The sequence below is a fragment of the Saimiri boliviensis genome, chromosome 4, assembly GCF_048565385.1.
Source record: "Saimiri boliviensis isolate mSaiBol1 chromosome 4, mSaiBol1.pri, whole genome shotgun sequence".
Taxonomy (NCBI): Eukaryota; Metazoa; Chordata; class Mammalia; order Primates; family Cebidae; genus Saimiri; species Saimiri boliviensis.
Genome location: NC_133452.1, coordinates 79,507,154 through 79,524,335, shown reverse-complemented (window position 1 = coordinate 79,524,335; position 17,182 = coordinate 79,507,154). Strand labels below are relative to the sequence as shown.

At 43.8% G+C, this 17,182-nt stretch overlaps 1 protein-coding gene across 1 annotated transcript in view; it reads right to left on the bottom strand.

The window, feature by feature from the left end:
- GABRR1 (gamma-aminobutyric acid type A receptor subunit rho1) overlaps positions 1 to 16,541 on the bottom strand; it is a 43,341-nt gene extending 26,800 nt beyond the window's left edge. The window contains exons 1-2 of the mRNA XM_010333796.3: positions 16,354 to 16,541; positions 1,097 to 1,150 (exon numbers count right to left, since the gene is read on the bottom strand). Coding sequence (XP_010332098.1) covers positions 1,097 to 1,150; positions 16,354 to 16,457 — 158 coding nt within the window. The 5' untranslated portion in view covers positions 16,458 to 16,541. The remainder of the gene's footprint in view (positions 1 to 1,096; positions 1,151 to 16,353) is intronic.
- Between the last annotated feature and the right edge of the window lie 641 nt (positions 16,542 to 17,182).

Genomic DNA, 17,182 nt, shown 5'->3' with positions numbered 1-17,182 from the left:
TAGTTATCCCCTCTTTATTTTTTATTTGTATTTATTTATTTATTTATTTTGAGACGGAGTTTCGCTCTTGTTACCCAGGCTGGAGTGCAATGGCGCGATCTCAGCTCACCGCAACCTCCGCCTCCTGGGTTCAGGCAATTCTCCTGCCTCAGCCTCCTGAGTAGCTGGGATTACAGGCACGTGCCACCATGCCCAGATAATTTTTTGTATTTTTAGTAGAGACAGGGTTTCACCATGTTGACCAGGATGGTCTCGATCTCTTGACCTCGTGATCCACCCATCTCGGCCTCCCAAAGTGCTGGGATTACAGGCTTGAGCCACCACGCCCGGCTTATCCCCTCTTTATTTTATATTTTTATTTATTTATTTATTTATTTTTAGACACAGGGCCTTGTTCTGTCACCCAAACCGGAGCACAGCGACCTATCATGAGCTCACTTCAGCCTCAAACTCTAGACCTCCAGGGATCCTGGGCTCAAGTGATCCTCCATCTCAACCTCCCAAATAGCTGGAACTACAGGTACAAGCAACTGAGTCCAGTTAATGTTTAAATGTTCTGTAGAGATGGGGATCCCACTGTGTTGCCCAGGCTGGTCTCAAACCCCTGACCTGCAAGCAGTCTTCCCACCTCGCCTCCCAAAGTGCTGGGATTACAGGCGTTAGCCACTGCACCCAACCTGGAAGTACTTCTCAAACCAGAAAGTAGTACACGAACAAGAGGAGCCTCTGCCATTTCCATACCCACCAGGAAGTGTCCTTCTAAAGTGAGGAAACTACAGTGCTGACTGCCAAGGAGATGGCCCAGGGAAAGAATCTGAACCAGTGAGCTGCTTACAGGTATAGGGAGGAGCCCAGGCTCAAGAGGAGGAACACCAGCCCCCATTGCCACTGACATCCTCTTTCACCAGCTTGATCCAGGAGCTGTCCCCCACCCCCACCTGCTTTCTCCTTTCAGGCTCCCCTTGCACTGGTCCCCCACCCTCCACTTCCTGATCCTTGGTGAGGGGTCGTGGAGGGGGCTCTGCTGAAAATCACTATGGTTGAGGTTCAGGAAAGAAGCATCTGCAGAACGGTGTGCATGTGCTTCTGGCCATACCTGACTTGCTTGTGGGCGTCTTCGTGTACTTCTCGTCTTTGTCTTTGAGGCCTACTGTGAACATAAAAAGTAAAGACATTGCAGTGACAGTCTAGGTACTCAAATCAACCAAGCATCCCTCTCCCTCCAGATTTGCTTCAAATCTAACCAGAATAAAATGTGAAAGAAGAAGGAAAAACTGGAATCTTCAATGCATTCATTTAACCTTTTGTGGAGCATTTCCCAAGTACTACAGTAGAAACTAGAGGATTCGTTACTTAGAAGGCTTGATTTGCAGAGGTCTGACCTAAAACAGCTCCCCACTGGTCTACCCAGGCCTGAAGTGGATGCCCCTCTTGTAGGAGGCTCTTAAGGATATGTACATTTTAACTTCGATCCACCATAAAACCGTTATCATGAGAGTCAATACATTGCCAGGTGAACTGCATCATTTGAGCATCCTCGCTCTTTGGCTCATGATTTCAGTCAAATGGGCACTGATAGGAGATGAGAGAGGAGGAGGAGGAAGAAGAAAGAGGTCAGGATATTTATTCTTCATTCTCTCCCTGCTTTGATGCCAGGGACTAGCAATGCCTGTGTTGCTCTGTGACTGCAGATAATCACAGTATCTTCAATAAGCTCCAATAATAATATTTCCCCTTCTAGTCAAGGGGTAGTCCTGGCTTCCTGCTGTTCCTCGTCCTTGGGGGCATCAGCATGCCTGACTGGATCCCTGAACTCTGTCCATCTCTCTTCGAATTGTCCTTTTATTCAATTATCATGAGTTAAGCCCTTTTGAAGGCAATGCTGTTTTCTGCCAGGACTTGATTGATGCACAGGGACACATCAGGACAGATGCACAGGGATTATGTCATCTGTAGCAAAATAGAGCAGAGGCAGGTGTGCGCTCTGCAGGCGTGGGCAGAGCTCAGACCGGGGAGTGGCATGCGTTTCCGGCGATGGGCCATCATGGTTGATGGGCAGCAGGGACAGCGTGAGGCTGGAGGACTCCGAGGGCAGAGTTCTCTTTTTATTCAGTCCCTTGCACGGGGCTGGACCCCTGTGGACTCTCAATACCTATCAGCTGAATGAAGGAAGGAATCAGCCACCCTAAGATGAGCTGAATAGATGGGCACCTAAAACGGGAGACAGGAGAGAATGAAAGAGGAAGTTGGAATGAAAAAAAATTTTAGCCCAGCTCTTACTTTGACTTTGGGCCGGGCTGAAATGAAACCAGACATTGTTGAAACGAGGTTTGTCAGATTCTGAGATGCCACTGGCTTTGCCTTCATGAAGCCTGGATTCTAGCCAAGAGAAGACTGATGAACAGAATAAAGTTATAGTCTTTTTCACTGTTGTTTAATATTTCTAAATAACTATTTTTCCTCTTTACATGTAAAAAAATTTAGAAAATAGATTAATCATAAAGGAGAAGATGAATATAACTCAGAAGCAACCTCTGTCATTTTTTTTTTTTTTTTTTTTTTTTTTTAGACACAGGGTCTCGCTATGTTACTCAGGCTGGAGTATAGTGGCTATTCACAGGCGCAATCCCACTACTGATCAGCATGGGAGTTTTGACCTGCTCCTCCGTTTCCGACCTGGGCCGGTTTACCCCTCCTTAGGCAACCTGGTGGTCCCCTGCTCCTGGGAGGTCACCATATTGATGCCGAACTTTGTGTGGACACCCAATCCGTATAGCGCACTACAGTCCAGAACTCCTGGGCTCAAGTGATCCTCCAGCCTCAGCCTCCCGAGTAGCTGGGACTACAGGCACATGCCACTGCACCCGGCTTATTCTAATTTTTGGAGAATTACACTGTTTGAAATTTTCTTTTAAACTCAAATTATATCATGGAATATTTTTCACATCATTGGCATTTTTTTTTTTAAGGTGGGGTTTTACCCTGATGGCCAGGCTGGTCTTGAACACCTGACCTCAGGTGATCCACCCACCTCAGCCTCCCGAAGTGCTAGGATTACAGGTGTGAGCCACCGCGCCTGGCCTTATTGGCATTTTTTTTTTTTTTTTTTTTTTTTTTTTTTTACCAGCAGAGGGTATGATTATTAATCTTGAAATCAGGTGTTACACAAAACAAATCATAGGAAAAACTAACACTGCTTGAGCCCTTCCTGTGTGCTCATTACTATGCTGACTCCTGTTACGTGCGTTAACTCCGTTTATTCCTCAAAACAACTCTATGAGGTAAGCCCCGTCATTATCCTCATTTTATACATAGAAAACTGAGACACAGAGACTTTAAATAACTTGTAAAAGTCAAGGAGCCAGAAGTCAGAGCCAGGTGTTCTGGCTCCAGTGTTGGAAGCAAGGCTGGCCTCAGCATCGTGTTGCAAGATTTGCCTCTCACTGCCAGGAATCTGGCTTAGATGTGGAAGGTCTGAGCTTATCAGCTCCTCATGTAGGAGCTAATACGGACCTTGCACAAAGTTGGTGCACAATAAATATTTATTGAATGAGACCCAGGAGGTTATGAAGAAAGGATAGGCATGTACCAAGTTAGGATGATATAGGATGACATTCAAGACAGCTTTTTGAACTGAACATAGGGTGTACATTTGTTGAACACCCACTTTTGGATAAAATGACAAGTTCCAACCCATGAGACTTCTTCTTGTTGTCTGCTTGTTCGAGTTCTTAGTCTGTGCATGCATGTTTTCCCAAAAGAGGTACCAGAACTCTCTGGAAGGTGAGCTGGAGCAGGGATGGGGTTTGTGAGGAGGGAGGGCTGCTGGAAGGCTCATTCAGCTAATGGCCAAGCATCTGATAAGTTATACTTCACCTTGCTGGTTATTTCATCTGAGAAGATAGAGAAATTAATGTTTACAAGGAAGCAGAAACTGGCTAATGAAAATGATCTTGCTTTCTTGGCATTTGTAACGGCCAAGAAAAGAAGTCCTTGTATGTGGCGCAAAACACCCAGATACTGTCCTTGGCGTCCCTCCCCCCACATCTCTCACATCCTCCTCCAGGGTGCAGCCAGCTCTAGCTCCACTGCTTACAGGTGTATCTGCTCATAGAGGTACATTTTTCTGATATGCATAAAGACCAGGAAAGGCCATCTGCGGCCCTGCCCACAGCAGTCAGGCGGCCAGCCCTGGCTGACCTTCTCAACACCCCCCACCCCACCCCTGCTCTCCTGCCCCTCCATCCCCATGGCCCCTGCCTCAGGTGTCATTACTTAGCACATGGGAGGCAGCAGGCTTTCCTGCCTCTGGTCTTGCCCTTCTGTAATCCAACCATCCCACCAACACCTTGGAATGAAAATCACAATTATGCCACTTCCCTTCTTAAAACCTTTCATCCTCAAAGTAAAATCCATGGAAGTTGGGCATATAAGGCCCATAATAAGGCTCCCACTTGCTTACCCACTCTCAGCTCCCACTCTGCTCCCAATTTCTTGCCGTTGTCCATTACCTCTATATGCTTTGCTCTCGATGTCCCAACTATCTGGACTGCCCTTCTTACCATTCTTCCTACCTTTCTTACCCAGACAAATCCATGCACCTCCAGATAAAATACCACCTCCTCCTGAAAGCATTCCTGGACTTTTCTCCTTCCACTAAATTCAGTGCTTCTCTCCTTTACCTGCTTTTCTCAGAAGGTGCACACCGCGCTGTTGTGGTGATAGGCCTTCTGACTCCCACTCATTTCACCGTGGGATCAGTAGATGAGAGACTCTACTTTTTTGTTTTTTGAACAAGATCTCTCTCTGTTGCCCAAGGCTGGAGTGTAGTGGTACTATTATAGCTCACTGCAGCCTCAACTTCCTGGGCTAAAGCAATCCTCCTGCCTCAGCCTCCCAAGCAGCTAGGACCACAGGTGTGTGATCCCATGCCCAGCTAATTAAAAAGAAATTGTGTAGTGAGGGGGTCTCACTGTGTTGCCCAAGCGGGTCTTTGAATCCTAGGTTCAAGGGATTCTTCCACCTCAAGCCCACTCGGTGTTGGGATGATAGTTGTGAGCCACCATGCCTGGCTTCTATGTCATTCATCTCTTAGAGGTGTGCAGAACTGACTTTACAAAGACAGGTACGAAATATGGAAGGAGAAGCACAAACCCAAAGGTGTATTCCACAGAATTGAAGGGACCCCTAAGAAATGAGTCAAGGGAGGCCAGCATCTAAATGAGACTCAAAAGACATGGTAAAGACAAGAATTCTTCTTTCCCGTTGCATCCTGAGCTAGGAGAGTCAGTAGAAGGAAATACACTGCTTGGAGAAGATGAAGTGAGGTTTTAATTTTTTTTAATTTTAATATTTTTTTGAGCAAGAGACAGAGAGGGTCTCACTTTGTTGCCCAGGCTGCAATGCAGTGGCACAATCTTGGCCGGCTGCAGCCTTGACCTCCTGGGCTCAAGCTATCCTCCCACCTCATCCTCCTGAGTGGCTGGGATTACAGGCATGTGCCACCATGCCAAGCTAATTTTTGTGTTTTTTTTTTTGTGGAGTCAGGGTTTTGCCATGTTGCCCAGGCCAGTCTTAAACTTCTGAGTTCAAGTGATTTGCCTGCCTTGCACTCCCCAAATGCTGGGATCACAAGTGTGCCGCGCCTGGCAGAGATGAGGTGATGTTAATAAACAATTATGATAAGGCTGAGATTCTGCTGACAGAATCCAATTTTACTTTGCTATTCTCCATCAGAGAGAGTGGTCTTCTAATTAGGAAGAGGGAAAAGAATTAGTTGCTGCCAGAATAGTGGACGTGGAGCACGCAACCATCTAATAATGCTCAGCCCTGATTACACATTGAAATCACCTGAGGAGCTTAAAAATCTCGGGCCACCGAGCAGACCAATTAAATCAGAACCTCCAAGGGTGGGACCAGCCACGAATAGTCTTCAAACCTCAGGTGATTACAATGTTCGGCCAAAGTTGTGACTTCTCATTTTTAAAATGGAGCTCTTTTGCACAACTCTCTGAGGCCACGGTCTGGCACAGGAGGAGGACAGCAGGCAGTTAGGAAGCCAGCACGCTTCCTTGAGCCCGTTTTGCTGACCAGTGGGAGACGGCAAGTTGCTTCTCTCCAGGTCTGTTTCCTCAGCTGTGAAATAAGGCACTAGGCAATGAGATGGCTCCAAAACCTTTCAAGTCCATTCCAGAAGGCGGCGGGCACCCTGAGACGTGAGAGGTGCTTCACAACTCCAGTCCTGTCGGCTGAAGGCGATGCTAGAAAGGTCAGTCCCCTGACAGAGGTGCACCAATGGGGGTGTGGGTTCCACACAGACCCACTAGCACTAGGGTGTGCGCGTGGGTTTAACTTTCATTAACTCAATGAGCATGCACCCATCATGTTATTTATATTGCATTTCTTGAATTGTTCTAGGGGCTGTGCATTCTTCCACACAATGAGTTGAGCATTTTGTATTTTTCCTTGGTTGTAAATATTAAATAGTTCATTTCCTTTTATTCCTTCCTAAATGGATTTCTGGTAACTAATAATCTGCTTTTCAAATCACGTTCTCTAAAATGTGTGGTGGTTAATTTTACGGGTCAACATGGCTCGACCATGGTACTGGTTCTGGTCAAACCTCAATCTAAATATTGCTGTAACTGTATTTTTTAAAAGATGTGAGGAACACTTAGATCAGTGGACTTGAAATAAAGCAGATTACCCTCTATCATGTGGGGAACCCCCATCCAGTCAGTTATAGGCCTTCAGAGAAAAAGTCTAAGGTTTCTTGAAGATGAAAGAATTCTGAAGAAGGAGGAATTGGCTTCCAGACTGCCGTCCTACTCAAGACGGCAACACGCCAGGTTCTGCCAGAATTTCCAGTCTGCTGGTCTGCCCTGCAGATCTCAGACTTGGCAGCCCCCACAGATGTGTGATCCAGACAGCGGAAGGCATAAGGATGTGTATGTGGACAGCCTATTGGTTCTGGTCCTCTGGAGATCCCTGGCTGATGGAGTACGAACACTCTTGGACCTCTGAGGCCTGCACATCCAAGGGAGATCTGAGCTGTTGCCCGCAGCCAAAGGGCTGTGAGGGCTGTCTGGGGTACGGGGGACAGGCCCAGCTTTGAGCTCTCAGCTTCTGTAGGGTCTCGGGTATTTGATCAAGTTGTCTTCTCGTCACCATTACTGACTTCTGTTCCCACCATCTTGGTGGGCCTCTAACACACGGACAGCCCTGGCCTGCTACTGCTCTGCCTCAGAGTAAAAAACAACACATCAAGAATATGTTTGTCTACCTGCTTCTTAGTTAAAATCTCAGCCTATCGTCCAAGTTGTGGGCTTAAAAAAAAAACAAAAACAAAAAAACTCAGCCGAGATCATCCCTTTTTTTCCCTTGTACGTGTGTTTGAATTCCTGTGCCTGGGAATACCATATGCCTTCCCACTTGAAGATACTGGGTTACTTTCTTTCTTTCTTTCTTTTTTTTTTTTAATTTAAAGCTCTAAATTTTGTTACCTATTCTCTTTATTAGAATTCTCGTTTCTTATAGACCATACTACTTTCTAACTTGTAGATACCTATTTGACCTGATGCCAGCATTTTAGACTCTTGTTAAATGCCTTTTGAAATTCCCATAGCTAATTAAGTATCTCAGCTGCTTAAAAACAAAACCAAAACAAACAAACAAAAATGGATGTTTGTCAGGGAGACAGCCTGCAATGCATTTCAGAATGCAAAACTGCGGATGCACCACCTCTACTTTACTTCACCTCCTGCCCCCTGGCCTGGGGAGTGGAGCAGAGACCAGGCCTTCAGCAGGGGTGAGTCAAGACTCACACACGAGGTCTTCTCAGTGCTATCCCCGCAATCCCAAGAGCCGCCACTGCTTGTCTGAGGTTAGATTTATTTGATGAGGCCATGTATGGTACTGGAAGGGGTGCCGACTTGGGATCAGCCAGACTTCACTTTCAATCCCAGGGGAGCCCCAAACTAGCTGTTAACCTTCGGCAACTTACTTGATCTTTCTGTGCCTCAGCTTCCTATAAAATGGGGGGAACAATACTAACTTTACTGGCTTGCTTAAGAATTAGGCAAGAAAATGTTAATTTGAACCACGTGAAATGGCTGACGTTTGACTGATTTTGATGTACAAAAACATTTTCACTTGGTTCAACCTGGGTTTTATGTCCATCAATATAACTTTCTTTCATTTTATAAGGGTGAGAGGAGAGCACCAGAAGTGGAGACGTGGGGGCCGTGGGGCTCTGTGGGTAGGTTATGTGATCACGGCACAAGGTCGTATACCTTTTTGGGCCTTGTTCTTTTCATCTTTAAAATAAGGATGTTTCTAAGATCCTTGAAGGACTGATACTCTGCCAAAAAAAAAAAAAAATTTTTTTTTTTTTGAAATAGGTCTCACTGCCACCCAGGCTGTAGTGCAGCATTGCAATCTCAGTTCACTGCAGCCTCAACCTCCCAGGCTCAAATGGTCCTCCCACCTCAGCCTCCCAAGTAGCTAGGACTACAGGTGTGTGCCATCACACCTGGCTAATTTTGCTTGTTTTTGTAGAAATGAGGTCTCACTATGTTGCCGAGTCTGGTCTCGAACTCTCAGGCTCAAGCAATCCTCCTGCCTTGGCCTCCCAAAGTGCTGGGATTACAGGTGTAAGCCATCATGCCCAGCCTTCCGCAAAATTTTTGATTTTTGCATTCTGAAAAAATGGTCTGATTAAGGTCGGTCTCCCCCACTAGACTGTCAGCACCTCAAGGGGAGGAGCAGGTCTATTTTGCTTACCACTGCCTCCCAAGCCATGGGCACAGTGCCTGGAGTACAGTGCCTTCAATAAATATTTGTTGAATCAATGAATGAATGAAATACAGGAAATAGCTAGCAAGGGTCAGGATTCACTCATTTATTCATGCTCAACATTTCATGAGCATTCATCTGTGGGAAAACCAGGATAAAGGGTACAGGTTGAGCCCTTAAAGGGCTCACAGTCTAGAAGCAGAGACAGACGAGATTAAAAAAAAAAAGGCTGAGGGATTAGTCCTTGGAGAGAAGAGTGGTGGAGAGCTGCAGAAACTCAGAAGTAAATCACCTAATTGAGACTTGAGAGCCAGGGGGTGAGGGAGGACCAAGGAAGGCTTCTCAGAGGAGGTGACACTTCTGCTAAATATTGGAGGAAGAAAAGAAATGGACCAGAGAAATAAGAAAGAAAGAGAAGGGCATTGTGAGCATGGAAGCAGCAGGTGCAGAGGCCTCGGGAGGCTGCAAGGAGGAGGGGCAGGTTGTAATCAGCAGAGAGATGAGGACCAGGAAGCATAAAGTGAGGACTCCAAAGTTCAAGCAGACTTTCCGGGGAGCAGAGGGCCAAGATGAAGACAGAGCACTACTAAGTTAAGAGAAAATCAAATGTCAAGGCGTTTGGGACAATCAGAGCCCTGGTCCATAATCCCACAGCTTTCTCCTTGTTGTTCATGACAGGGATTCGACAGCAACGCTTCATGCCACATTGTTGCCGCCCTGGCCTCTCTTCATCCTTTGAACCCTCCAAGTCCCTCCTCCCTAAATCTCTTCTGTCTCCATCTTCTTCCCATCTCAGTCTTTCAGTTCACGTCAAGTTTCTTGTAAATGCTGCTCAGATTCACTCCATTTTCTCTTCTCTCAACCCGCTGACACCTGTCTCTTCTTGGGATGATCATTAATGACACTTAGCTGCCATGTCTAGGGCTCACTTCTCAGCCCTCTACCTAGTTGATTTTGACCTTGGAGTGATCTGACCCTACTGACCACTCCTTCCCTCTTAAAACCCTTGACACCTTGCTGGAATGCCTTCACAGTCTGAAAGCCTCTGACGGCACAGCCCGCACGCATCTCGTTTAGTGATTGGTGAAGAGCTCATTGCCCAGTGTAGTGCCTGCCCTGCAGTAAGCACTTCATAACTGTGGAAAAAAGACTCTTGGCATCCTTGACACCTCTGTGTTCCAGTTCTGTTCCCATTTCTCTGGTTGTTCATTTCCAGTTTCCTTCATTGAGTCCCCTTCCTTTATCTTCTGCTTAAATGCTGCTCTTCCCCAAGGTCTGTCCTTGATCTGGTTCTTATTTCATGCTACATGCCGTCTCCGGCCACCTCATCCATTGCCACCTATGGAGACTCCCTTTAAATCTAGTTCTCCAGGCCAGTTTCCTTCTTGAGCTGCAGTCTTACATCCCTTCCTGCCAACTGGACAGCTGTCTGTTGGTATCTTGCAAGCACACCTCGATTCATATGTTCATACCAAACTCATCACCTTCACCCCCAAACCTACTCCTCCACCTGCTCTCCTTCCTGGCACCACCATCAACCCAGTCGTACAATCCAAATACCTGCTGGACATTCACCCTAAACTTCTCTCTCACCCCGAAGCCAGATTCTGACCATTCTAGCTCCTTGAAAGCTCTCCTAGCCGTTCCTCCCCCATCTCCATCCTATTCATTCAACTACGAATGAGCCTGCACCAGCTCTTACCTGGCCTCAGCCTCTGATCATAGACTCTGGATTACTTTCTCTGTTTCCCCTCTAGCCCCACTCCTGGCACTCCATCATGCTGCTGAGCAAGCAAGCATCATCTCTCTGAAATGGAAATCTGCTGAGACCATTCACCTCCTCTTTACCTTCAGAATGAAATGAAAATTCTTTAGCACAACAAAGAATGTGTGATAATGTACTTCCAGCATCTGGTAGGATCAGTTTGCCCACCCATAGCCTTAGCTGGCATTGTCTAGGGGCCTGGAGTGTAGACAGGTTATGTTTCCATTCTCCCAGGGAAGAGAGGAGGAGAGGACAACAGTAAGTTTGGGGGGCGTTTTTTGAGACAGGATCAGATGGGCCCAGGCTGGAGTGCAGTGGCATGATCACGGCTCACTGCAGCCTCGACATCCCAGGCTCAAGCTGTCCTCTTGCTTCAGCGTCCTGAGTAGCTTTGACTACAGGCACACATCACCATGCCCAGCTATGTTTTTTTTTTAATTTATTTTTATTTTTTATAGAAACAGGATCTCACTTTGTTGCCTAGGCTTATTTTTTATAGAAATAGGGTCTCACTTTGTTGCCCAGGCTGGCCTCGAACTTCTGGGCTCAAGTTATCCTCTTGTCTCGGCCTTCCAAAGTTCTGGGGTTACAGGCATGAGCCACCATGCCCGGCCTGAGACAGTAAGTTTTGATTTATTCTAGAAACATTGCCCAGTGCCCTGGTATTCTGATCTTAATTCTGCATGATTGATGAAGGCAGGCCTTATCTGGATGTGCCGCCCATGGAGATTCTCAGAAAACACAAATTACTTGCTGGGTGGAGACTAGATTGAGGCAGGTAAGGTGCGTAGAGAGTAAAATTTAAAGAGCCACTCACTCTCTGGGGTGTGCAAACACCTTCTTCAGTTTTGCACCCACGGCACCTCACTGGACTCGCCCCCTGTTTATATAAGCTCATGTTTATATAAGCTCTTTTATTAGCATGACCATGTAAAGAAGCCTGGATACAAATTAGCAGCAGCTTATGGATTTAGAGTCTAGATGAAATTAAGGGAGCCCTTTAAAAGTTTAGGCTACAAAAAATAAAGTTTAACCTGGCTTGTGGGTTATAAGTTGGGTCTACCTTCCATTCTGGAAAGAGATTTGCCTACATCTATCTGGAGCTTTCAGTGTTCTTGTGCCATTTGATCCAGAACACTTCCAGGAGTCTATCCTAATTAAATGATTATGTATGTGAACATCTCTTTTTATATACAGAGACGTACATACAGAATATTTGTAATAACCAAGAGGAAGCAACCAAATGTCTGTATAGAGGAAAACCCTAAAATGGTGGCACACTGTGCATTAATTTACATATTTGCATGATTATGCAGCCAATCAAATGATAATTCTATTGGCTTTTAAAATAAGTAAACATGAAGATAATATTATGTTAAATACAGTAAGGTTATAAAACTATATGCATAGCATAATTCCAAACTACTTAGTATTCAGTATATGCTTACCAAAAAAGACAAGAAAATACACAAAAATGTTAACAAGTTTACTTCTGGGTTTGGAGATTATGGGTAATACCTACGTGTTTTAAAAATTTTTTTCTCTTTTTTTGGTAAATTTAAATAATATTTATATGTGTCTTTCATAACTAAAAAAATGAAAGTTTTTATTTTTATTTTTGAGACGGAGTCTCACTCTCTTGCCAGACTGGAGTGCAGTGGCATGCTCTCAGCTCACTGCAACCTCTGCCTCCTGGGTTCAAGTGATTCTCCTGCCTCAGCCTCCCAAATAGCTGGGACTACAGGCACTTGGACCACACCCAGCTAATTTTTGTATTTTTAGTAGAGAGGGGGGTTTTACCATGTTGGCCAGGATGGTCTCGATCTCTTGACCTCAGGTGATCTGCCCGCCTTGGCCTCCCAAAGTGCTGGGATTACAGGCATGAGCCACCACACCGGCCAAAAAATGAAAGTTTTTAAAAGTAAAATTACAAAGAAATTTTATTTCACTCTCTAAGATCTGTAACAAGACTCACTCAAACTACTTCTATTCAACCATAGTACCAGAAGTCCTTGGCAAAGCAGTCAGACAAGGGAAAGAAAGAAAAGGCATACAAATAGGAAAGAAAGAAGTGAAATTGTTGCTGTTTGCTGATGACAGGATCTTATATATAGAAAACCATAAAGATTTCACCAAAAAGACTGTCAGAACTAATGAACAAATACAATAAAGTGGCAGATACAATTCAACATGCAAAAATCAGTAGTGTTTCTATACACTAGCAACGAACTATCTAAAAAAGAAATTTTTAAAAATCCAGTATACAGTAGTTACAAAAATGACTAATGAATAAATTTGACCAAAGAAGTGAAAATTTTGTTCAATGAAAACTATAAAACACTGATGAAAGAAATTAAAGAAGACAAAAATAAATAGAAAGATATGTTATGGATTGAAAGAACTGATCTTGTTAAAATGTCCATACTCCCAAAGTGCTCTACAGATTCAGTGCAATCCCTGTCGAAGCTCCAAGTCATTTTTCATAGACATAAAAAAAAATCCTAACATTCATATGGTACCACAAAAGATCCCAAATAGCCAAAATAATCTTGAGCAAAAAGAACTAAGCTGGAGGCATCACACTACCTGATTTCAAGCTATATTACAAAGCTATCATAATTAAAACATCATGGAACTGGAATAAAGATGGACACAACAACCAGTAAAACAGAAGAGAGAGCCTAATAATAAACCCATACATTTACAGTCAACTGATTTGCAACAAAGGTCCCAAAAACACACAATGAAAAAACAAAAACAAAAATACATCTCTCCTATAAGTATGTTGAGAAAAGTGGATACCCACGTGCAGCAGAATGAAATCGGACCTTCTATCTCACACCATTTACAAGAATCAATTCAAAATGGATTAAATACTTAAGTGTAAGAACTGAAACTGTAAAACTGATAGAGGAAAACATAGGAGAAAAGTTATACAACATTGGTCAAGGCAGTGAATTTTTTGCATTTGACTCTAAAAGCTTGGGCACCAAAAGCAAATAGACAAATGAGATTGCATCAAACTAGAAAGCTTCTGCACAACAAAATAAACAATTAATTCAGTGAAGAGACAACCTGCAGATTGGAAGACAATATTTTCAAGGCATACACATCTGATAAGGGGTTCGTATATAAAATACATAAGAAACTCAACTCAATAGCAAGAAAACAAGTAACCTGATTAAAAATGAGCAAAGGACTTGAATAGACATTTTTCAAAAGAAGAGCTACAAGTGGCCAACAGATACATGAAAAAAGCCTCAACATCATTAGTCATTAGGGAAATGCGCATTTGAACCACAATGAGATATCATTTCACACCAGTCAGAATGGCTATTATCAAAAGACGGCCAGGCATGGTGGCTCACGCCTATAATCCTGGCACTTTCGGAGGCCAAGGTGGGAGGATCACTTGAAGCCAGGAGTTCTAGACCAGCCTGGGCCACATAGTGAGACCCTGTCTATAGAAAAACAATTTCTGTAATTACCCAGGCATGGTAGCACACCTGTAGTCCCAGCTACTCAAGAGGCTGAGGAGGGAGGATCACTTGAAACCATAACAATCCAGCCTAGGTAACAGAGAAAGACCCTGTCTCTAAAACAAACAAACAAACAAACAAAAAACAAACTTAAAAAGATGAATGACAAGCCTTGGCGAGGATGTGGAGAAAAGAAAACCCTTGTAACACTGTTGATGGGAACATAAATGAACACAGCCATTATGGAAAACAGTTGTATGGGACCTCAAAAAACTAAAAAAAGAATTACCATATGATCAGCAATCCCATGTCCAGGTATATATCCAAATAACTTGAAATCAGTTTGTTGAAGAGATATCTGCACTGTCGTTTTTCATTGTAGCATTATTCATAATAACCAAGTTATAGACACAACCTAAGTGTCCGTCAATGGACGCATGGATAAAGAAAATGTAGTATACAGTGGCATACTATTCGACCTTAGAAAAAGAAATTCTGCCATTTGCAACAGCATGGATAAACCTGGAGGACATCATTATGTTTAGTGAAATAAGCCAAGCAACAAAGACAAAAACTGAATGACCTCCCTTGTATGTGAAATCTAAAACAATAGAAATCATATTAACAGAGAGCAGAATGATGCTTAGCAGAGGCTGGGAGATTGAGGAGGTGAGGAGATGCTGGCCAAGAGGTAGTTTCAGTTAGACAGGAGGCATAGTTGTTTGAGACATATTGCACAGCATGGTGACCATAGTTAAAAATAGTGTATTGTATACTGCAACATTGCTGAGTAAATTTCAAAAGTTCTCACCACAAAAAAATAGTATTTGAGGTAACGGATACATTAATTAGACTTAATCATTTCACATCGTAGGCATATATCCTTACATCATTTTGTATGTACCCCAGTAATATATACAATCATAATTTGTCAATTAAAATTAAAATTTTTTAAATAAAATTATTTAAAAGAAAGTCTATTTCACTCTCTTAGACTTCTTAGTCACCAATATTTGCTAATAGGTGGCCACTCGAACTCTGGCCTAGGAAAAGTTTTTGATGATGACCAATAGAGTTTGTTGTTGTTGTTGCTTTTAATCCCTACAAGCACGTTTGGATGAAATCATCTCTACAGCTGCAACCTCCACAGGTTCCTGTGTTTGCCCACGCAACTTCTGACTTGGATGGTAACAGGCCTTAGTACCCCAGGGCTCACCGTGACCACCGGGTATTTTAGCTCCTAGTTTTGTGATATTGTTAAGAACAGCTTGAAACAAATGCTGTGAGCTACAGCTGGCTGTTTGGGAGCCCAGGTGTAGAGGGCTCCCTCCAGCCCCAGAGGCAGGGCACTGAGGCGCTAGACACACAGCCCTCCTCCTAACCCCAAACTCCCCAAAGCTAGATTTCTTTTCATATTCACTGATCTCTCAGACTATTTATATTTACACTCAAAGAAAGCTGAAGTTCAATGTGAAGCTAAGGCTAATAAAGGACCAGGAATCAATATGCCCTACTGTTTCCATTTCCTCATCGGTACAGAGAGAGCACTGGATTAGGTTGTCTCCAAGTCCTCCTATATTATTGACTGATGCTGGGCAAGCAGGCGTGCGCTCCAGACAGACATAGCCAGTGCTGCCGTCAGAAGCCCAGGTGAGGCTGAGTGCTAAGGAGCTGGTGGGGAGCCCGGTTCCCTGTCTAAGCTCCCTCTGCAAGTACTGGCATGAACAGGGTGGCATGCACCTTCAGTGTTGAGCACAGGCAAGCGCTTGCCTGCAGGCAGCTCCGTCCCCGGCCCTCCCAATTTACAGGTAGGGGACCATCTAATGATGATCCTTGTAGCCATACAGCTTGAAGAAAACTGCTTTGTTTTCTTTTAAAATATTAAAAAGTGATTCACAAATCTAATAAATAATTACAGCAGAATCATTCTCACAAAATAGAGGTCCCATTGGTTATTTGAGAATTCACAGACTTGTTCTAACCCTAGGATGCAGACATCAAACAAATGCCCTTGATTTAAAAAAAAGAAAAAAGTGCACATATTCTATTTTCCAGAATCTACCTTTCACCCAGAGCGATTCATAAGGAATTTAAAAATATGCACTGATAAAATGATCTAATCTAGCATCATTTTAAAAGAAAACATAATTCTAACTTTCTAAAGGGGGAGCAGCAGGAGAACAAAGGGAAAGGGAAGAAAAAGACATCCACACAAAACACCATACGCTGGAAATGATGCTGTTTGTAGGACAATACTGTAAGCTCACTTTGCACACCCTCTTTTCGTAAATCCTCTATCCCTAAATGTCCACTCACCTGCCTTTCTTAGACATCTCGTGGACTTCTCTTCCGGGCCAGTGCACTCTGCCTTCAGTGGCCAAAACCCATCCCCACCACAAAAGAAAGATGCCAAATTTCATATTTGGGACAGCCAAGATGGGTTTCCAAATCCAAACAGCTCTCTCCAGAAACAGCAAAAAGGAAAAGGTTGTTCTTTTTCTCTCTTAAGACATCATTGGTCTGTTCATTATTAGAAGGATGTTTACTCATGCAAAAAAAATCAACCCACAGGATGCAATCTGGAGAGCAGGAGAAAGCAATTTCCACTAAACCTATAAATCCTCCTACGTCAGATGTCAGGGATTTTCTGAACTGAAGTTGAATTCCTGTGTCCCAGTGGAACAATTATTTTGGCCAATCTAAATTAGTTCATCATCAAATGTGGTAAAAATGTTGGTAAAATTCTGCATGTTCTGGTGCATTGAATAAAAGGAAGCAAAAATGGACCAAAGCAATTTCCAAAAGAAATAAGGCCAGAGGTGCGGAATTGCTTCCTATGTTCACATTAATGAGCTCCTCCCTGGATCTATTTTAAGCTTCCAGCCATTATTATTGCTTTAGCTGAGGGCTGGATTTGGACAGCTCCCTGCCCCCACTTCCTGTGGCTGAATCCCTGAAACCCCAAGGCTCAGTACCTGCGTGGGCTGTATATGTGGCTGAGATTGGGAGGGCAACTGGGGAAGAGGCTTTTTTATGTTTGTTTGGCATAGAAACAAGTAAATTTTCTTGTCAGTTGCATATTCTTATGAACCTCACTGCAATTTCCACATTTGAAAAATACCGTAATAAATTAACTGTAGCCTCA